Consider the following 24775-nt stretch of genomic DNA (forward strand, 5'->3'; position numbering starts at 1 on the left):
ATATGATTGGGGGAAATAAATAAAGTGATAATTAGGATTAAAACATTTGTATTATTTAATACGATATTTATTGAAAATATTAATCACACATCTGTGTTATTAACATTAATTAACCCTTTGTTCCTGAAGACACCGATCGATCGATATTCTGGCTTTTTAAGCAAAACTTCGAGGGTACCGATTCATCGTTACTTTGGTAAATATCGATTTTTGTAAAATTTATTAAGAACAGATATAATCTCGTTCGATATGAAGTGAATAAAGTATAATAATTCATTATATTAGTTGATAGCAGTATAAAATTTTGATTTCAAACAAACGTTTCATATAATGTGCGATAATTTCACAACGAATAAACATACATGCGTAAGTGTTATATCGAATTGTAAAAAACAATATTCTACGTCTTTCTGGCTCAGTGCCAGCAAACAACTATGTAACTAGACAATGTTAATTTTCACAAAATCTTACAAATTATCAAGTTTATGTGTCAGTTCTGATATATATTATTTTTTTTCTTATAAATTTTTCTAATAAAATGTATTGAAAAATATCGTATTTAAAACTAAAGATATTAATAAATGTAAGTGATTGTTTTCATATAGATATAATGATAATTTGATTTTTGGTGAACTTTTAAAATAATATCGCCTGACTGACCTATATTGCCTTAGGAGGGATCGCAAAATAAATGTAAACAAGATGTCAGGGGAAAAGGGTTAAAGCGATACGAAATTCATCATACACTATAGGAATGTGTTAGCTGAATGACTTGGTCGAAACTGTTTTTACTAAGCCATTTTGTTAAAACCCGTTTTGTCTAGTTAAAACTAGTTTTAACTCAAATTCATTTTTGACTAGCAGTAAATTCCAGTTTTAACAATGACATCCAGTAAAAACTAGTTTCAACTAGTTAAAATGCGTTTTCACTAAAAACAGGTTTTTACTGTAACATACATACTTTCATTTAAATTCAAATATTTTAGTTGGTCTGGATATAATGTATGTACGTTGGTCTGGAACTAATGTATAATTTATATTATTTTATTGTAAGTCATGCTTTTTAGGAAAATAACTACAGTGTATGTCAAAGATCACCTAAATTCTAACAAAAAATAAAACAGATTATTGTTAGATTTAGGAATGCATTATTTTTTTTTAAATTTGAAATATTAACAAACCAGTAATACCATTTTTCATAATTGAGGGCTTAATGGAAAAACAGCATATAGTACAAAAATACAAAAACTGCTTTATGTTCACAAGATCATTTATGTTCTTTGTACTTTAGGTTTTCCTTAGATTTAATTTTACAGTTATCATCAGCCTAGATAATTCTATAGTGTAGTGATGATAATTGTTGTTTAGAAGCTTTGCAGTGAGTCTGTCTATAATATTTCTGATGGAAAATTTTAATGTCAATAAGACCTCTGCCACCCACCCAGCATGAGAAAGTAAGCCTTAGCATAATCAAAATGGTGCTATACTTAATGAGTATTATTTGAGTTTTATGGTTTAGGTCCTCAAGATTAGTGTTGGTCCACTGAATGGTGCCAGTAATGTTCAAAATAACACCAGTCGGATTGACAAAACACAACGTTTATATTGACGAGACAAACATACAAAATAAATACAAAATAACGTTTACAACTAGGTATCCACAATACACTAATCTAAGTTACAACCGACTATGTTCCGTACAAGTTCGTCGGAAGGACACCTTACGACCTCTGCTAACAGATTTAGTACTCGCAACACCTCTGAGTCAGGAAGAGTTCGTGATAGTCCAACGGGAGTCCACTTACACCAGGTTTCAGCAAGGTCCCAAAGAGAGATAGATAGATCTCCTTTTCCTGCCGAAAACTGCTTCTTATATAGTAGCCGACGTTCAAATTCTCCGCCAATCAGCTTCGATGTCTTCATAAAGTCTGGCCAATGGCCATTCTCCGACAGCCAATCGTCGATTCCAACCACAACGGCTTTCCCAACAGATCTTCTCTAATGGTTCTTCCGTAACAGCTATGATTTTGAATTACGAAAGTTTCCGTTATCTTACAAACAGCGGGAATCGCTCACCTGGGCGATTCTATCCACTACAGTGCCAAAATAGTAGGCGAGTAGTGGAATAGCATATGTGTTGATGGCTTTTATTAGGTTTTTGGAGTTTAAGTGTGTTTTAGTATTGATTTTAGTCAGTTGCAATATAGTTTAATAAGTTCTGTTTTTAGTTTTTTGTATTCAGTTAGTTTGGCTGGTAAATCCCAGATATCTACAGATTTCTTCTTCCTTCACAGTTATGTAATCTCCATTGTCAAGTTTAAATGGTTAATTATTATTTATACTATAACAATAGCCCCTCTTTATATTGCACCTTGTTATATCATGAATTCAAATATATTGCTTTTTTTGGTTCTCAAATTTTAAAAGTACTTAAGTCAATAAATTTTAAAATATCAATTGCCATTGAATTTCTTTTTGCAATGAAATATAGTATTTTCTTCCTGCCATTGTCTTTGAAACTACCACTGCACGTGAAACAATGAATTTGTCAAAATCTAAATAACCAAAACAGATCAATTATCATTTTTGTTTCTTTTTGATATTAAAAGTTGTTTATTTATTGGTTTGAAGTAAAGTCTCCTCATTTACAAGTTTCTGGAAATTTTGAATTCACCATAATGTGGAAGGAAAAATTCCTTTATTTCTGAAGGAAAGTTCTAAAATTTTTATACAGTAGTAACTTTACTTTACAGAAAATTTTTACTCTGTAATTTTATAAGTTTTGGTATTCTACTATGTGTTTGATATTTATTTTTTAAATTTTCAATTACTGTATTTATAATTTTTATTGAAAAATATAAATTACTTGAATTTTTAATAAGCAATTTATTATGAAATATATGAAATATAGTATTATATAATAAAATCACAACTGATATTTTGTTTTTATATTGACAGTATTTTTAAAGAAACAATAATGCTAATTGCCATTCATGGTATCAATGTTTATGTAAACATCAATTAATTTGATATAACCAAAAATAATATTCAGTATTGAAAAACTAAACTTATTTTATATCAGAAACACTTGCTGATGAAAGAATAGAGAATAGAGATTCCATAGCATGTGTAATCTAGTATAAGCCTAGAATTTTTAGTAGTTGGCTATATTGTGCCACCAGATACATTGCGCTTTTTCCTTTACTCCTGACAAGCACAATATAATAAGGGCTACTGTATTAGCAAATGAAACCATATTTTAATGATGTTTTAAAATATAGTTTGACATTAATATTTTTTATATTTTATAATAAATGTACAAGAGACTAAAAAATTTAAAAATTAAAGAAAATAATGTTTTTAAAATTATGATAAGACTATTTGCCTATTTAATTGAGACAACTCAGAAAAAAATTTTTTAACACTGTTTATTAATTTACCAATTTTCTATACAAGTGACTATTTCATTTTAAGTTGATATAAAATTCATCATTAAATAGTGTCAAAAAGAGTTTAAAAATAAAAATTAGTTTTTTGTTTTAGTTATTTTTATAGCTCTATTTTAATTTCAGTTTTTCATAAAAATCAAAACTATGGTTCTGGAATTGAAACCAACTTGTGTCTACTGCAAGTACACAACCATATAAGTAGGTAGCAATTTAACAAGTGACTGAACTGATAAGAAACAAAGTAAACAATGTTTCAATTTCACTTTTAAAACGGAAAATCACTGCATTTTAGCAAATTTCTCCAATTAATGTCTATAAACTTAGCCAAGATGTTATGCCTTTTTTTTTATGGTTGTTGTCATATTTTTTCTATTGAAAATGTTTCTGGAACTGCTTTAATTTTCCAAACTTCACTGCACAATAGAATATTCTGAACCGTTGTTTGTTAAAATTAACTCAATATAGTTATGAAAGGTTTAAAAACTGCCTAAGAACCTATACCTTGGTCTTTAGGTATAGCAGTAGGAAGTGAATAGTAGTGCTTACACATACTTTTTGTTTGCTGATAGTGTGACTGACCATAGATATAGATCTATGGTCAGCCATACTGTCAGCAAATGAAATCAAGAAGAAAACTATGATGGAGGCAAATTTACTGACTTTTCCTGACTTTTTGACAAATTTCCTGGCTTTTTATGACTTTTGAATGATAACAAAACTTTGTCTTTCCTTGATTTTTCAGGTGCATAGAAACTGTATACATTTTTTATCTTTACTTTTTGCAAAATCCATTACTGAATTGAGAATGATTTCCACTATTAACAAATTTAACTAAAAGGTAGATTGAACTATAATGTATGAATATAAATTATTATAAGATATAGCACTAAATTCAATGCAACTCTCTATTGTTAACTGTACAAAGATTTGATAAAAGTAAAGTTTAAAAATTAAAAACATTGCATATAAATTGTTTTCTTCATTATGCCAAGACACTGATGTCAACTACTTTAAAAAAGAAAATAATCAAACTTGAATAGTTTGGTGATGGCCACTGAAGATGACTGAAAACATTAGCTGTATATCATTAAATTAAAACTGCTGATTTATCAATAGTTGTAGTGTGCTTTTGTTTAGAAATTAAAAACTAAATTTAAAAATTGTACTAAAGTTACTTTCATATTATATTATATGACAAAATTATTAATACAGTATGACATAATTTATTCATGGTATAAAATCACAAAATGTAATAAGAAATGCAGTTTTGTTATGCTAGATGTATTAAATAATTTAAATTATTAAATGGTAAAACAGAAAACCTACCATGAGGATACATGACAGATATAGGCTTGGAAGACCTTATATTCCATGTAGTTAAACTACCATCAGTATGACTGCATATAAATTGTTTTCCATCATTATGCCAAGATATTGATGTCAGATACTTTAAAAAAAGAAAATAAATAAATAAATCTAATATATTAAAATAATTTATATAGACTAGCATTCTATAAAAACACACATACTAAGTAGATATTGCTTGTTTTCATAGATATTATCTGATGATGATGATGATTATTATTATTATTGCTAAACATTAATACAGTAGAGCATCGTTTATCTGAAAACCAGTCAACCAAAACTTCGGTTAACTGAAAGCTTTCCAGTCGGACTGTGTTGTGCTGAATCAAACGTTTCTGATACTAGATTAACTTCTAAAGTATAATTTTTTTGTTTTTATATTTTTCAATATATTTATTTTGTTTGTACAGAAAAAAATGTTTTTTTTCTGCATTCTTTTTTGTTTAAGTTCGTTTTAACTGATGAAGGCTGTTTAAAACAGTCAAAAACGTTATTATTAAATAGTTTTTATTGCTGGAAACATTAAGGTTTTTGTTTTTTAATAGTTTATTTTTCCAGTAGCTGATTTACTTATTGCCTTGATTATTATTATAAAAATTTTCGTTAAGCTTAAAATCAACAAAAATTCAACACGAAGCAACATGCTACGGAGAAAATTCAACACAAAGCGACATGCAACAGAGGAAAATTTCAACATCGGATAGGCTAATATATTTTTTCGTACATAATTAGTTATCCAAAAAAAATCAGTTATCTGAACAACCCCAGTCCCCAATTGATTCGGATAAATGATGCTCTACTGTACTTAGTAAATACAGCACATATAACCAACATCCAGCAAGAAGAAACTTATAAGAAAGCAAAATGTTTTTATCCATGTTGTTTTCATCTGTGTTTAACAGACATCATCAGGCTAATTGATCTTTGCAGTTTGAATGCAGCTATTAAAACCAGTTGAAACAGAAAAAATACTAGGAATAGTGACTGCTGTCCACATGTTAGAAGAGGGATGACATAAGAGAGAGGAAAGGAAGAGGATTGTAAGATTAAACTTTGTACGTTGACTTTCACACAGGAGAAAGGAGTCTACATTTCTAAAGTTGATAGCCACAAGAAAAATGTGGCTTTGTAAATTTCTAATTGTTCTAAATATCAAAGCTATTCTTTGTGGGAAGCATGCTCAGTCAAAATGTACATCTATGTTTGGGTTGAAAGTGAAAGTTGCTAATGTGATGCTTGCTAGCCCTTTCATGATGAAAGCCCAATGTTCTTTGAGGCAGGTGTTTAAAGTTGATCCTGTAGCACCAATTTATTCTAATTTGCAGTTGGTTCTGTGATCCACAACAGGTATTGTATATATACCAGGTTAGAGGAGGCTATCTGAGGATCTTTAGTGTTTGCAAATGAGGGTGAAAATAGAGACTTCTTCTGAAAGCTAATCAAAATTTATTATTTCTGGTAATTTCTGTGTACAGAGTAACCAGTTTTCTGTCATATGTACCAGCTTTGTATACAATGTCATGGGAATGATTGTTAGGCATGACAGAGGTGGTGGAAGAATGATGATGAATTAGACCTTTAATGGTGTTCTTGGAAGTAAAAAAAAAAAGCATGGTATAAGAGAGCAGCATGCTCTAAGATGTTAAGGTAGTACTTAGTCAAGTCCTGAACATTACTAAGAAGGACTTTATGCAGAGAACAAAAGCAGAAATCAATGTAAATGGAAAAATAAAGAAACTGGAAGTCAAACCATAAAGTATACTGAGTTTCACAACATCTTTCTTCTTTTTTCTAGCACTTTCCTTAATTTAACTTATGTTTTCAGCCATTTTGAATAGCCTTCAAGTTAAACAAAACAGAACGTCAGTTAGGCTAAGACATTCTTTCTGTAAAGATTAGCTGGATTAAATTAAAGAAAGTGCTAGAAAAAAGAAAGAAAAGTGTTGTGAAACTTTGTATAATAAGTTCTAGTTTACTGTGCATAAAAAAGTATACTGGGCCATAGGTCATAAAGTCCTTGAGGTAATCAATTAACTCCAGAGCATTGGTGAGGTTGTATGAGTACCTCCTAGAAAGGATGTCCAGGGTGATGTAACTGTTGACTATCCTTTTGAAGCATGTGATAGGTGATAAAGATTTATCCACAATTAGTCAAAGTTGTGTATCAGGCTTATGCTTCTTCACAAATGCAAAGATTTGAGGGGCAGTGACTGTAGCATTATGCAGATGAATGCTAGTGGAATGTTGAGAAATCAAAGTACCCTGGACTGGAGCTTATGGACACACACTCATTGCCATAAAAATTAGCATACCAAGAAGGAGTTGTCATATCACTGCAAAATTTGGCATGCAATTATGTGAAGCATTAAAGTGCACAAAGACATCCTGCCTCTTGGCCTATAAAAAAAAAGTGCACAAAGACATCCTGCCTCTTGGCCTATAAAAAAAAAGTGCACAAAGACATCCTGCCTGTAGTTTACCTGTTTCAGAGGAATGCTGTATCACTAGAGATGACTATGTAACAACTGAAGACTATATGAACAACTAATTGAGTTTGAGAAGGGAAGAATCATGTGGTTGAGAGAAGCTGAATGGTCATCTCGTCAAATAGTCTGTTCCGACAACACTGTGAAGAGGTGTTGGGATCAGTGGATGAGAGAGAATTCACACACAGCATCCATGTTCAAGATGCCATTGGCAGAACACTATCCTGAGACTACCACTGGTCCTCCAACAAGCATACACACAGCCAACCATACTGTTCACCATCCAGACACAGATGGCACCATCATTATAGGCCCCTATGTCTCTCTGTATCATTTCAAGGCATCTGAGGGACATTTTGTATCATGGCAGCCATTGACAGCATTCCACTGTCGCCTCAGTTTGGAGTGGTGTCACTACTGATGGGATTGGACTGCAATGGAATGAAACCAGATTGTCTATAGCAATGAATCCAGATTCAGTTTGGGCACTGATGATGGCCATGTTCATGTCTGGAGGCCCTGTCATGAATGCCTCAATCCTGCCTATGCCTCAGAGCGGCACACTGCCCCCACAGCTGGTATGTTGGTCTGGGGTGTCACCACATACGACAGCTGGTTGCCTCTAGTAGTGATTAAATGGACCATGACAGCCCAGCAGTATGTTACTGACATCCTACAGCCATGTGTTATCTCTCATGGTAGGGCTCTCAAGAGCCATTTTCCAACAGGACAATGCTCGACCACACACACACACACACACACACACACACACACACACACACAGTCTCCACTATCACCATATTGCCACACTTCCCTGCCCTGTCCGGTCCAGATTTGTTACTGATCGAACATGTCTGGGATTACCTGGAACACCAAGTTGGACAGCATAGGAGTTTGATCAAACTAGAGGATTGCTTGCAGCAACTATGGACTGAGATGCCACCTGTAACACATCATGTATTCATGCTAGAGATGGTCCAACAGGGTACTAGAACCTCCTTTAATTTGTAGTTTCTCCTGCAATAATGTGAGCCTAGGTAGACAAAATGGCGGCACTTCCGGTAACCTTGATGGCAAGTGTTTTTAGAAATGTAGATGACACTTATAGTAATGATGTCTTTGTATGCAAATATCCATCAAAAAATTCCGTTCAGGAAACATGAGGAATAATGTGAATTTCGAATTTTGGTTATGATGTAGACGGATTATGCACGTTAATTTTTTAAAAAGTGTGTGTGTGTTTTTTTAAAGTTTGTACAATTTACTCGAAGTATAAAGTTATCGAGGAGGAAAGTTTGTCAATGGTAATTAACATGTTAAATGTGTCCTTAATATGTTTAATGTGTATTAAATGTCATAAAAGTGTATTAAAGGTGTGTTAACATTGTGTAAGTGAGGTAAAAATTTTGTAAAGGGTTTATTTGTGGTTCAAATGTGCGTTTAAAGTGTGCAAATGTGAGTTAAATGTGTTTAAACGTGGTTTAAATGTGCATTTATAGTGTGTAAATGTGTTAAATGTGTTTAAAAGTGTGTAAATGTGTGTTAAACTTTGTCATAACCAAGGATATGTAATAGTGATTTCCGACCTGAAAGACAACGTGAACGACACATGGAAGGCTAGGTGGCCGTGGAACGCAGGTGCCACCCTCTATGCAGACACAGCCTATCGTAGATGAAAAGGTGAGAGATGTGAATCGTAAGACTGCAGTTCTTAAGAGGAGAAAAATTTATGTACAATACAGGCAAATTTTGTTCGAACCACTGATGTATAGAATCTCGTAATTCACTTCGTCCATGCATCGATTGAATTTATAGGTAGTATGATGACTTTTATTTTTCGTTTCTGGTCCAAGAGTAGGAAAAGTAACCAAAAGCAGGGGAAAAAGTAAAAAAGTTTAACCCTTTCCATGCGAGCGATCTACAGCAAAAAATTGAGTGGAATTCGTCATGCGGCGCATTTTTTGCAGTTTTTGGATGATTTTTAAATCGCGATATTTCGCTTTAAAATCGCGTTATGTTTAATCTGTTTTTTGCGTTTGATTAAGGACATATCACAGTTTACGACTGTTTAATTTTTAGTTTAATAGAAGTTTAAAATAATATTAAAATTTGAAGCTTACGAACAAAAGAAAAAAAAAATTAATTTACAGAGAATCGCTGAACTTTGTACATCTGTTAGATAGAAACATCTGTCCTCTATTAAACAAAACAAACCGCAGCTTTCTACCTAGAGCGGGGAGAAGTTATTGCCATTATTCACACTATGTCTCTAATTACTTAGCTGGAAGAGTAGTCGATTGTTATCGTGAAGATAGTTTTAAAAACATATTTACTCGCTTAAATATTGTCGAATTAGCTAATTTAATGTCTAAGTGCATTAAATTAGTTAATTAGAATTAAAAATCGATTTAAAAAGCGAATTTACAGTGATTGTTTACATTTTACTTCGAAGGTTGGAGGCGGGGCTTTTCGCGGCAATTTTTTCGTTTCATAAGTCTGTGATTAGTTAAAGTAACGTCAACAAAGACAGAAAAGACTCAATAAAACTGTAGAAGGAGTTTCCCTTTGATTGTTTTCAGCCAACTGTGTAGTTAACTGCGAAGATTTACTGTAGAATAGTATGGGATGTATTTACCAAAATATTTATGGCCCAGGGGTGGTAACAAAACGTTTATTGGCTTAAACAAAGTCAATCCACCTACAGAATAGCGAATCAAAGCTAAGATCGCTGGAAAATCGAATATAACGCAAAATAATCGAATTTTTTGATTAATTACGCCGAAAGGCGTATGCCGCATCACGAATTAACGGCAAGTCACGTGACATACGCCTAAATACGTATAACCACATGGAAAGGGTTAAATACAGGCACATTTAGGTTATTGTCGATGGTTGCCATCTTGTTTGCACATTTGCGTGTGTAAACAAGATGGCGACCGGAAGCACCGCCATTTTGTATACCTAGGCTCACATTAACCTTTTGCTTTCATTTTGTAATCATATCATTGTTACACTCACACATGTGCAATTTCATTTGATTCTGACAACTCCTTGGTGCACTAATTTTTATGGCAATGAATATATTTTAAAAATATATTTGTCAATTTATGTTTCCAATATAGCAGCAAAACAATCATTCAATGCCCTTAAAAGAATTAAAAATTATACAAAATTAAATTGACAAGAAAAATTATGTAACTTGACAATATTATACATCAAAAATTACATTTCAAATAGGGTTGATTACAATGAACTAATTGCTATTTGTACTTATTGAGCTGAAAAATTAAGAAAGATATAATAAATTTTGTTTATTCATCCCTGTAATGTCTTGTAATTTTTTTTAAGTTTTCATTGTAATTGTAATTTTTTTTATCTCATGTTTTGTTAAAATTTTTTTTAATTTATAAAAAGTTTTTTTTTTGTTATATTAAATGACTGTAGTTTATAAGTATACACTATTCAAGTTCCTGTTTAATTAATATAGTTTATTATTTGGTGCAATAAAAGTACATACTACTTGAGTGTTGAATCCAAGAGAATACCAGGAGATTCCACCTAAAGAAAATGTTTGAAGTGAGCACTGCATATGGGGCCATGTAATTCAAATTTGCCTGGTGCCATAAAGTTATAATGAGCCACTGCTCTATTCTGCTTAAAATTTTAAATTAAAGTATACTGCTCCAATTTTCATTCTGGTGTTTTATTTCTATATTCTCTTCATTAAACCTAATGATGTCCATTATATATGGAAGAAAACATTTGTCTAGGTAACAATTGTAAAGTTTTGCTGGGTTTTTGTATGTTTGATGAGCTTTACTAAAAACTGTTTATAATATTTTAAATGTTTCAGATTTAAATGTAAATATAAAAATACAAAGAGAAAACTTCTTGTGTAGAATACAAGAATACTTCTTGTGTTTACTGGTACCATGAGCATCCTGCTCATGATACCAGGTTTAATTCTACACAAGAAGTTTGTTGTTGTTGGACTGATATTATTTTAATCAGGATCGCTACACTACCAAATAAATAAATAAAACTTTTTTCTGCAAAGTATTTATAGTGCTCTGCAAAATCTAGTGCCTTTTCCTACAGATTACATAAATTATGGGTTGTAGCTTTGGTATAACAAATATGAGTAAATACAACAGGCTTATAAAACTTCATTAAACCCAATGAGTAGAGACAGCTGGATTCTCTTCATAAATGCATTTATTTAGTATAAATATTACAAGTTAATATAGATCACATTTTTTAGTAAAATGAATAAATTGCCATAAACAATATTAGTTAGTTTCTGTTTAATTAAACATACCTCACTACACTGAAACCTTGAATCTGCTGATCTGTTTCGCAAATCCCATAAAACAACCACACCAGTATCATAACCTATTAATAACTGAAATAAAAAAATTGCTTGTAAATGAGAGTATTTATAGATTTTTGAATGAGTCAAAATATTAAAAATTTTAATTTTTAACATAAAATATAAAATTTGCTAAAATGTAATATATATCATATATATATAATTATATAAAATATATAAAATATGAAATATACTAAAATGTAATATATATCAGTTAAAAAGCTAATTAAGGAATTAAAATGTTTGTAAGAAGGAACTAAAAATATAATTAGATTCATGAACTATTGAATTTAATTTACAAATAAAATTAATAAACAATCAGATCATGTTTCACAAAGGTTATATATGATATTAAAAATTATAAATCATTATGAAAATTTTTATAATCATTAAGAAAATATATATTTATAAACTAATAATTTTTTATTATAATGTTAACATAGTTCATAAACAATTCAGATCTACCATACTTTTAGTACCATATTTTCTGGCGTATAAGACAACTTTTTAACCCAGGAAAATCTCAAAAGTCGGGAGTCGTCTTATAGGGTGAGTATATCCCAAACTATATTTTAACTGTAAAAGTCAGGGGTCATCTTATATGCCGGAAAATATGGCAATTAAAGTAAAATGAAACATTATAAAACATTAGACTATATAATATTATGACTACTTTTTATATTAAATAAAATATTTTTAATAAATTCCAATAAAAAATTTATTCAATTTTATTTACCAATAATTTAGTTTTTAATTATTTCTATATAAGAAATAAAAATTATATTGTAGTACTTTAAATTCAAAATATTCAGAATATAATATTTTTATTTTTATGTATATGTCTTTGACCATGTAATACATGATACTCCATATTCATTTCATAAAAGAGTATTTTTAATACAATAGTATCCATACATCAAAAATTAAACAGAAATTTATTAAAGAAAGAAAGAAAAATTTAACCAGAAATATTTTAGCCATTATTCTGATCATCCTCAGCTTAGAATTACATGAAAAAGCATAAAATAAAAAATTTGAAAAGGATAACAACTGTATATCCATTGATTTTAGAGCAAGTCAATTATACGAAAAGTTTAAAATTTTTAAAATAGCATTACACAAAAAAGCTTGAATAAGAAATTATTCAAAATCTGATACATAAGAAATTTCAAACATGGCAAAAATATTATTATAAGACCAATTAAAATATGTTAAAAACAAACATTTTTGATCTACACCTAGTGTAAAGGTCGCTTTTGGCGGCCTGAGTCGAAGAAACCGCCCGACTGAGATAATTGCTCCCACCTGGAGCCGGGGCCATAAACGGCTGGAAGGATCAAAGGTGTAGCGTCTCCACTTAAGGGTCAATGTGTTGGCCACGTGCCGGCCAGCTTGGGAAAATAAATGTAAATAAAGCACGGACGCAAATGTAAGCTACGTCGGCGGGAAATAGGCGGACGTCTTTGAAGGCTCTAAGAAAGGGAAGGAACTGATTGGTCGCAGGAGGTAGTAGCAGAATCCCTTAAATTGGAAGGGTGGCAAAAAAACGAGGAGAAAGGGCGAGAGACCGGATACGTGGTGGTCTCTAACACTAGGTAGGCCTTTGAGGCGTATAGAGAGAGTGTTCTCCTCTTGGAAAGTCCTCTGGAAAAAGGTTGGTGTAGAGACGGACGACTACGCAGTTAAGCCATCTCCGGAAAAGTGACTAGTGTTCCCCGGCCAGACAAGCCGACGTGCGGCATCACAGCTTCAGTACATTAGCGTACGTAATGTTATTGCATAGTGTACATCTTTGTAAATATTTGTAAATAAACTGTATATAACTACTTATCGAGTGTGGAGGTGTGACTTTCCACGGACCATCTAACGGACAATCTCGAGGCGTAAAGAACAACTCGGGACGGAACATTTGTAAAGATCACGTGACGAGTAATAAGGATCTTCACTCCTAGGATCTGCTTCTGGTCTGTTTTTGTTCTCCATTCTACATTTAATATTTGAAACAATAATAATGAATTAAAAATTTAAGATTACATTTGGAAATTCAGATTGTCTGAGAAAGTTAGAACAGAACAAAAACTGACAAAACAGATCTCACTTATTAGTGTTTGTTTTTAATGTGTCTTACGCCTAATGAATTCCACCCTGGCCATGATGGTATGACCAGCATGGTTGTTAAGTCCCCAGGGAAACAGATAAAGGGACTGATGGGAAGAAGTTTTTCAAGAAGGTGGCATGTGTGAAATGTGGCTCATGAGCAAGGAAGCCGTTACCAAATAGCTGAGTGAGAGGAAGTGAAAAACTATTATAGTGGATTGTAAAATGAAGGTGCAAGGGAGTACTTTAATAGTGGAACAAAGATCGCTGATGAATTTTCAAGTCTGTAAGGAAAGAGGGTGGTGAGAATTCAAATTCGAACTTTTTGTCTCTACTGCATAAATCAGTAACAAAGAAGATTATTGTTGGGATTCTAATATTATAGCCATTTCTAGCCTGATAATATACGGCATTAGTTGGAGGATAGCTTCTAATGTACTATGCGAGAAACTCATGATGTTCTGTATGTCCTTCGGGATAAAATTGTTGGAAAATTAACTTATTGTTCTGTTACATTTTGGCTCATTGCCTTTGTCTTGTTTCACCTAAGAACAATGAATCAACTCCCACAAGTGTCTGGTTTACTCTGTTCACTTGTTCCTTTTATTGGCCCGTCATAGAAATTAATAATTTTTTTCCGCTTTCAATCTGCTCTATCCCCAATCTCACATTAACACATTTAGTTAAAATTCTTCACTGATCTTATATTCAGGATTTTGGAGTGTTTGCTTCATTTACATGACCAGTGTTGTGAAGAAAATTTTGAATAAGAAAATTATAACTAAATTAGATAAATAATTCTTTTAAATTTGATAAATAAACCATCAAATTCTTTACTTAGGCTACTTTAAGGCAAATTAATTATTAAGTAATTTGGTTACAGGTAGGAGGTTAAGCCATCATCTTGTTCATATTTAGTTAATCTGAACTTCCTGTCCTAAGCTTTCCATATTTTGTCTCAATTTTCATCTAACTCCTTTTCTTAAGATTAAGGAAAGACAGGCAGATGTGGAAATTTTTAGGTCTACAATTTCTTCAAATTGCAGTCTAATAATTTTTCTATAAATGTGATATTTACAAGAACATACTTCCCACATAGTTTATAGAACCTATTGCAAAATTTAAACACTATCATCACATAAAAGCAATTATTCTCGCATTTTTACAAGATTTTTTAAAATGTAAACAAGCTTTATATAAAGTCTTTCGGACGTTAAGGTTAGCAACTTCAATCACATGCAGGGTCATCACAACCTGTCTAATACAAATCACTTTTCAAATTTTAATATAGACCAGTATTAATTAGTAGTCATTGACCATCCTCCCTTCTGGGAGTTTGGGAGGAGGTCAACGACTTACTACTTTTGGTCAAATTACTTCAACCCCCTTCCATAACACTCCCTTCCTCCTATTGGACCAAGTGGCATGGTGGCATTCGAATATGAAAATTACATACTACGAGGTTACCAGCCTGCACAAAATATGTTTGAAGTGATTTTCAAGGGTGCCAAGTTTAAATATTTGGTCCATTTTCTACAAAATTTGATTGGTTGGCAGATTACAGTTTGATATTTGGCTGTGAATGGCACAATTTATTAGAGTTAACATTAGTAAAAAATATTATTAAAAAATTTAATATATATTTTCAATAGGTGTCTACTTGATCAATTTTGTACCATCCGAGTATCATGATAAATGTGACAATGGTAAGCTAAAATAACCAAACTTTTTATATGGTTTTTGTTTTAATATTTGTTATATTATAGTATTTGATTTATATAACAAGAAAGGTTATTTTTACGTAAGGATTTATCACACTGAGTGACCAATCTAACATACTTTAAAATTTTTTATTTTTCTACTGTACACAATTTAAATAATTTTTAGAATGTGTTAGATTGGTCACTTGGTGTGATAATTTCTTATGTAAGATAATCTTGATAATTATAAATCAAATACTCTAATGTAATATAATAGAAGAGTTATAATACTCTTCTAATCTTAACCTTTACTGTTATTTTTGTCTGGGCAATGCCAGGCTCATCTGCTAGTGTATATATATTTATTTTCATTAAATATATTTTCATATAATATGAAAATATATATATGATAAAACTAAAAATTAAACCTTTATATATATCATCTAGTTTTGGATTTTTAACGTAAAATTTTAAAAGTTATCAATTTCTTGATATCAATGATACTGGAATCAAAACATTCAAAATCATATCTTAAAAAAGTATTCTGAAATTTTCATATTTGATACTTTCTTACTAATATAGCTACATATTTGTTCAAAATGTTTAAAAATTTATTCTATTTAATTCAAAAACAATTAAATATTTAAAAGATATTAATCTAAAATAAAATAATTTTTTAATTTGATATTTAAACTGTGACATTTTGTTTTTAAATTGAAAATTAAAATTTTAGTTTATAACTTTGACAGAAACTATAAAAGTTTAGAATGAATAAAAAAGAAAACAACAATATTCTAATTTATGATCATTTTATATTTTGATTAATAAATAAAGTAAATTTTACATAATATACCTCAGTATCCAAAAATAAAACAAAAAATAAGTATATTGTGTATCATTGTTAAAAATAATCAGTATAATGTATCTACTAAGTATTCAGATTGGACCATTTTCACACAAACTACAAGAATGCAACTTACATTTTAACACAAAATTGTGATTGTTGTCAACTGTCACTTGTAATTGGCAGGTGAACTGTATCATGTACATAAACTTGAACCTGCTAAACAACATGATGGAAACAACAACAGCCACAGGTTGAAAAGAACAATTCGGTATGCCTATACAAAATAGTAAACATTTTAATTACTGGTGCAAAGCCCAAAACTAAAATGTGAATAATATTTAAAGAATATATTTTATCAATTAACTCAATATATGAAAATTATTTTCTATCAAAAATATTTTTGATTTATTACTATACCAAAAACATTTTTGATTCCAGTATCAAGCTTTCATATAAAATATATGAAAAAAATCAAGTTAATTGATAAAATGTTTAAATTACAGGAATCAATGGTTAAATACTACTTATATTACAAACCAATATGCATTGATAAATAACGTGCATCTTTATTTTAGCACCTAACAAGGCACATACATACAAACATTAAAGTGTGACTTTTATCCAGATGATAATAACTATCAAAAAATAACATCATTTCAAAATTTATGCACTTATTACAGTTAGACTTTAATTCATTTTCATATTTTAAATTATTAATGAGATAAAAATAATTTCATGGGATATGTTTTAAAAACAAATATTTGATAGTAATATTCTAGTTTAATAATAAAATTATAATTATTTCTAGAACTTTATACTTCTTTCTTGTATAAATTTCAAAATAAAATTTTTTAATAGTCAATTTTTCATATTTATATCCCATTTCATTGTCAACTCAATATCAAGTAATTTTTTTTTTCCTTTATTCATTATGCCAAGCTTATGAATGTATGTGCCAAGTTTATCAACAATTTAAAAAATTTATCAATTCACATTGGATTATTGGGCCTTGTATAAATGTCAGTAAAATATATTTTAAATTCATTTAAACAACATATAAACGTTCTTATCAACCATTGGCTGTTGTATACATTGTGTTGTTTATCAAAACTAACTTATCACACAAGGTTCACCTACCAATTTTATGTTACAATAAACAATAATAGTTAAACAACATAAAACATTAACTAGTATATTTAAATATAATTTACTTATTAAATGCTAAGATGCATTCAGTTTTTAATAAATGCTTTCATAAGTTAAAAAACAAGAAATACTAAATTAGTAGTAGTGATAATCTTCAAATCAGTCATAAATCAAAGCTGATATCATCATTTGTTTATGTAAATTCTTTGATACTTTTAAAAATTATATAATTATTTTAATAAATACTTTTCAATAAATTGATAATTACATAATTCTGAATGTAAAATAATACACAATAAATATAAAAGAATGTAATTAAAATATTTTTTTAAAAAAAATTTTTTTAAATTATTATATATATGACCAAAAATTTACTATTGACAACAATTCATGATATTACTTATGGAAAATAATGAAACATAATACACAATTAAAGATTTAAAGTAAAATTGTATATTAACATTTTAAAATTTATTTTTTATTGTATTCAACAAGGTTATATATATACAGGTAGTTCCACATTAAAGCACCTGATTTCAATTTGCCATACAAAATGAATGGTTTAAGATATATAGTATAAAAGCAACAACTGGCATCTGGTGTAAAAACTCATCAAATTTTATAGATTTTTTTCATGCTGCAAGATGGCACAGAAGTCAAATCATGAGCATTTTTACCCAGTCATGGCTTCAGCACAAGAGAAAATCCATGCTGTAGTCTGGTACGCCTAAAAACATAGTCACCAAGATCTCCCCTGATCTGACTCCTTTAGATTTCTTTCTATGGGGTTACATGAAATATATGATTTATGCAAGTAACAGTCAGAGACATTTAGGACCTTTAGGAACTTAGGAGTGCATCATTGCAGCCATTTCCAGTGTGAGACAAAAATGTTGCAGGGTATATAGAAGGAAATTGCCCAACACTTTAATGTTGTCACTGACTGCTGGAGCACTCAGCGAGGTGGTGATTTTTTTCAAAGAAATTTGGTGAGTTCTTTCTCATATAAAATCTTTAGTGAACTTATATCTTTAACAGTTAATTTTTTATAGCCCAAATCAAACTGAGTATTTTCAAGTGTAACATCTTGTATATATATTATTATAACATAAATAAAATATATTATAAATTTTTATTTCAAAACAATTTCTAATGCATTTCAGCTAAAATTTCAAATATGAGATGGATTTAGAAAGGCAGAAATCAAGATTCAAAGTAAAATTTTATTAGCATATAAATAAACCGATGTTATATCTATATGTCAGACTCTATATAAAATATATTCATATTATATTGTTCAGAAAAATCTTTATTCAAATCACAATAATTAATTATTTATCAACAAGTAATATTTCATTATATATGATATATCAAAAACAACTTAAACAATATTACATTTGTAGAAGAGAAAAATTATACATAAACCAGTAAAATATCAAAAGTAACATTATAAATGAAATTGATAGTATAATTTGTTGATGTCAATTGAAATATTAATTTAAAATTAACACTAATCTCCATTTTCTACAAGTATCAAAAAACATGCTTTATTAGAGAACCAACATAAAATAATTTAACACAATCAAAACATAAGTCCTCAATAGTTTCAAGCCTTCTATATCATCACTACATGAAATCTAATTATTACAAAATACATAAACATTAAAATTTAGAATATTAAAAGCTTTTAATATATAATATTAACACTATAACTTTTTCTTACATTAATATTTCCAAATGTTTAAAATGTTTCATAATTCACAAACTTTAAAGTTTATATAAATTAGGAAATGTGAGATATTTAATAAATGTTAATATCAGAAAAATATATTTTCATAACAGGCTGTTATTCATAGAGAATCAATCTAGAAGGTGACTAGTTACAGAGTTCATCTGCACTAGAATTCAATAGTTTGAATTTTGAAATAAATTTAATGTTCTGAATTTTAATGTTTGTGTATTTATTTCTTTATGACATGGTTTCAGATTAGCAAAACATTTGTGTATTTGTAATAAAAAGACTCTCTTTTACGATGAACAGAGACATTTGAAAATATTCTGAATCTTGTCTGTTTATTCTGTGATAATAATTGTTAATTCTTGAATAAAGCATCCTTTGCTGATTAACAACTCCATTTATATCATAGATGAAACACCATTATTAGCAAATTTTGAAATGTAAAAATCCAATATACAGTCAACCTGCATTAAATGAACACTGATAAAGTGAGTTCTCACTTTAAAGTGAATTTTGCCATTGCCCTGACAGAATGCCAATGTTACAACATTAATTTCATGTGATAAAGCAAACAAAAATTTTACTAGAATTTTACCTGATTTTGCAATTCTTGTTTAAATATCTTAAGTTAGTTTTAAGCTACAGATATTATAATATCTATTTCTCTAATAGGTCTATTATTTACAAGGTGCATACCAGAATTATGTACCTTTTAGCAATAATTTCTAAATGAGTCAGTTCTATAGAAAATTTTTTATGTCACTTTTCAACATAATCCTTGTCTTTGTCAAGACACTTCACATCTTTAACTACTTGTCACAGCACTGTGTGAACTCATTTTCTGAAGTTCTTAGGTACTATTGGAAAACTGCACTACCAAGAGCAGATCTTGACAAATAATGCATACCATGAAATAAATCCTTTAGGTATGTGAATAGGCAAAACTCACTCAGAGCCAGACCTAGTAAGGTGCAGCAAAATTTCAATGACTTTTTCTATCAGAATATCTTGAAAGACTTTGAGCTCTGTGTGATGAAGCATTGTCCCAATGCAAGGCAAAATATGTGCCAGCAAACTTGAGATTCCATTCACAAATTGCAAGCAACAAATGTTTGTCCAGCATATCTTTTGCATACTGACTAGCAATTTTGTGATCTTTAGGTACCAAATGCATGAGAATCAATCCATGTTTGTTCCAGTAAATGGCATACAGAACTTTGTTGTTGGAAGCAACTTGTTGAAACTTTTGGGGAAGTGGGGAAGTAGAATGTTTCTACTGTTTCATTTGCCATTTAGTTTTGGATAAAATGTAAATTCCACTTTTCAATTCCACCATGATCACACAATCCAAAAACAGCCATTAGTTGCGGCATTCCTAGTCAACATTGACTGACAAACTTCAATTCAACTGAGTTTCTTTTTATTGTCCAGTTGGTGTTGATCCTAACATGCAGAAACTTCATGTATGAATAATCAATCAGAATCCATTGAACTGTACCTTGCAACAGACCTGTAGCATCAGCAATTTCATACACTATCAGTCATCAATCTTCCATTACCACATGTTCCACCTAAGTGTAGTTTTCAGGAAAAGTTGCAATGACAAGGCAATCACAATGTGAATCATCTTTGGCAGTTTTTTCCAATAAATTTGCAAACCCACTTGCAAACTATGCAATCATCATGAGCAGACTCCCTACAGATGTCCATTAACTGCTTATGAATATTGGCCACTTTTTCATCACAAGCAAACAAAAATTTGATGACAGCATGTTGCTTCTGAACTGAAAACTCCATTCTTTCAGGCAAACTTAGAAACAAGTTTGCAAAAAACATAAATTACTCATTACTTGCTGCAGGCATGCTAGTGGAACTTCCTAAGTTGACTGGTAAAGACCTGTTCAAACTATCCCAAGAAGGAATGCTAGTTTGTTGTATGCCCAGAGAGGGAAACAATACACAATTCTGGTTTGCACCTCAATTTTAATTTGAAACTAACCATTAATCCTATTTATGAAAATAATTTTCTTTAAATAAACAATTATTTTATATTTCACTACTGACTACAACTGAAAGAATCTTGTTGTATCTGATAAATATCTGTGTTGTATTTTTAAAGTTTTAAATACAGCTTTAAATACCAACATAGATTTATCTTTTAATTTTTATTTAAATTTAATTGTTAGTTCTTTAGTAAACAATTATTTTTTCTTTTTTGATGTGAAAATGATAGGCTTTATTAGCAACAATATTAATAAATTTTATATGATTTACTCTGAAAACAAATCTAATTTTGTTATAAAACTTAGTTTACTTATGTTTTTTTATATACAGTCAATTCATATTAATATGAATCACTAGGTGAACAGCAGTTAATATACATTTTTGATAACGCAAACTAATAATTTTCAGAGTCAAGGTCATATAATTTAGGAAGTTAAGGCTTAATAGGCAATTGAAATCTCTAAATTATAATATTTTGAATTAATTTACTAAATAAAGTTAGATAAAATTAAATTTATTTACAAAAACAAATTAACATTCTAAATGACTTTCAAATCAAACAAAATGAGAAGGAGATTGTATTTGCCATTTAAGTCTGGAGCAATACATCAGAGTGGTTAAACAAAACAAACCTAAAAGAAATATGATTTTTTTTTCTGTTGTAGATTTTGAAAAAGTAGAAAATATTTTTTGGTGCCAAAACAGTAAAAATTTGGTGCAAAGTAACCAAACTTGGCATTACTCTATGTACTCCCTGATATGCAAATTAACACGTTTGCACAGGACAGTATCCATTTAGAGGTTGTGTCCTAAAACTTTAACCCCTATTTTCTTAGTACAGTAGAATTGTCTGCTAAAACCAGATGTTTGAATTGCTGTACAATTGAAGGTCAGACCTGTCTTTGCTTAATAAGAGAAGAAAATCTATTGTACTCAAAATGGAACATTTATTATAGTACCACTTTTTATTGTTTACTTCAAAAAAATGTAAAAAGCAGCCATTCTTGGAAATAAGGTTATTTCTTGAGCGTTGTGAAGATAATTTACAGTTTGATTTAACAACCTCTGGTAAAATTTTGTTTACTTTATCATCTGAAAATTAACAGTGTGACAATGGCATTTTGCAAGAGAATTTGCTTTATCAGTGTTTTGAAACAAATCAAACTGGATGTCAGTACCAAATAATCAAATGATTTACTAGTCAGTACAAATTTCATCATAATGATTGTTGGATTGTATTATATAGAAAATAATCTCTTACAATTACTGTGCAAAGTAAAATGTAATAGTTCAAAATGCCAAGTTTTATTTTGCAAGAAGACCTATGCCTGAAGTACTACTTGTACAAATATAAACATCCATAAGCCCAATAGTTATATTGAAGCCAAAAAATTGCTGGATTACATTGGATTATATTACTGCTACTAATTAAGTTTAATAAAAGATGATACTTAGTGCATACCTTTAGGCCAAATTATTTAGCATTTAATTATTGATAGTAGGTATTAATATTTAATTATTATTGTCATAAATAAAGGCCCTTGTGGCCTTTGATAAAACAAATCTCTTACATAGCACATCTGTTTCTGCACAGCTCAAGTATCTTGAAAACCTTGAAATTTGCAAAGCAATTAAGAAAGGCTTTGCTGTTAATTTTAAGAGCATCTTCAGTACTACTTGTATGGAAGGCTATTTATGAATATTTAAAATTTAATTTATTTTTTAGTTATTTTTATTTTGCTTTTTCTTTTTGTATTTATATTTTATTTGTACTTATAGCTTATATATGTACTGTACTTTGTGGCTACACACCATGCGTAAATTGTATATTTTTATATGTAATTATATCGTTTTCATATTTTATATTTTCTATTTTCTTTGTTCTTTTCTTCCCAACCTAATTGTCCATTCTTCCTGGAATGTACCTACCGCTCCCACCCTTTCTTTGTTATTTCGATGACTCACCCCTAAAACAAAAAAAGGAGTGTAGCCCTGAGGGGTGAGAGAGGAAGATGTGGGTCATTCTGGAGCGAGAACTCGAGTTGGAAGGAGCAATAGTGGTGTTTCCCGAGTGCGCCGAGTGCCAGAAAAATAGGGACGAGGACGATTTGAGCTGTTCTAGAGAGTGAAAGAGAAAGTAAAAGTGTTCGCCGACCCCCGTTTCACCGTGATATTTCGGCTGGTAGTTTTGTCATCGTCATCTAGTAGTGGGTACCCTCTTTCCTGTCCGTTCTTGATATTCTCTTCCTTTTATCTCTTTGTATAATATTTTTAACTTTATAATTTAAGTAATATTGTCGGGAGCTTTTTTTTATGTACACTAGAATTAAGGTTTATGTTTAAGGAGATATTGTCGGGAATATTTATTGTACCAGTTTCGGTATTTTTGCTCTCGAGTATTGTCGGTGGAAAAGGTGTTTGTTGGTATCCCCTGTATCCTGTTTATTTACGAGCGAAGAAAATAAAACTCATTGTGTTTTGTTTATTTCAATTTTGTTTCGTTGTTTTCATACCGCTCGTTAACCTTCTCACAATGGCGTCCGCGACAGGATACCAACAATAACGATTTGTCTAACTCGTTGTAACACCTATATCCCACTTAAATTTATCTGTATCCGTTTTTTTGTCACAGCATCATGGCCTCAAACAGTCCTGCAGAAAGCACGATGGTTGGTGATGTATCGGCTTCAAGCCCCCCTCGTGGTCACTGGATTCTTGGGGATGATCCCCACTTTCTCCAACACCCAAAACGACTCTGTCAACATAAATCAATTTTTTCAAACAATTGAAAATATATCGAGATTAGCCGAGTGGAGGGATGATGTAAAAATTGCGGTCCTCCAAGCTAAGTTGAAGGGAGAGCCCCCAAACACATTTTTCTGCCTTCTCGAGCAGTACCCATCTTCGTTTGAAGATATGAAGCGTGACCTTGTAAAGTGTTTTGAGAGAAAAACTCCTAAAGAAAGAAACTTAATAGATCAACTTTTAAGTGTGAAACAAGGAATGCATGAGTCTGTCATGGACTATATAATACGCACGAAGACCCTTTTCGCCAGAGCGATTAGGAATAATAGTAATATTGCCAATCTCAAAGACGTTATCCTGGAAAGATTCGTTAAGGGACTGTGCACCCGGGCAAAATCGAATATACTGAGGCACAACCCTAAAACTCTGGAGGAGGCCTTCGACTTTGCTGAAATAGAAGAGCAAATCGAGATCGAATGTAGCAATCTCGGGGAGAGGAGGAGCGTAAACCTTGCCCTCCAACACCAAAAAGGGGACCCGAGCCATGACGAAGGCACATCGGTCGAAAGCAAAGGTCACGAGAATGACCGTATAGGAAGTCTTGAGGAACAGGTTAAGGCTCTCACTGAGTCTGTTAATCGCTTAGTATGTGCACAGAACAAAGGCACCTACAAGGATCAACAACGTGCGTGTTTTGTATGTGGCGGACTAGATCATTTTGCCCGAAACTGCCCAAAGCAAATGAAGCGAAATTTAAACTAGTTAAGGAGCCTAGTGATGATCAGTGCTATGCTCCCGACGCCATAATCAGTCTGACCCCAAATGTATT

The 24775-nt window shown here is 30.7% G+C and overlaps 1 protein-coding gene across 3 annotated transcripts in view; it reads right to left on the reverse strand.

Moving 5' to 3' along the window:
• Tomosyn (syntaxin-binding protein tomosyn) overlaps positions 1-24775 on the reverse strand; it is a 371800-nt gene that overhangs the window by 197544 nt on the left and 149481 nt on the right. For all 3 annotated transcript variants that reach the window (XM_067269813.1, XM_067269812.1, XM_067269815.1), the window contains exons 7-8: positions 11619-11702; positions 4776-4896 (exon numbers count right to left, since the gene is read on the reverse strand). In XM_067269813.1, the coding sequence (XP_067125914.1) occupies positions 4776-4896; positions 11619-11702 (205 nt within the window). The remainder of the gene's footprint in view (positions 1-4775; positions 4897-11618; positions 11703-24775) is intronic.

The sequence above is a fragment of the Centruroides vittatus genome, unplaced genomic scaffold, assembly GCF_030686945.1.
Source record: "Centruroides vittatus isolate TY-2023 unplaced genomic scaffold, ASM3068694v2 contig_357, whole genome shotgun sequence".
Lineage (NCBI taxonomy): Eukaryota > Metazoa > Arthropoda > Arachnida > Scorpiones > Buthidae > Centruroides > Centruroides vittatus.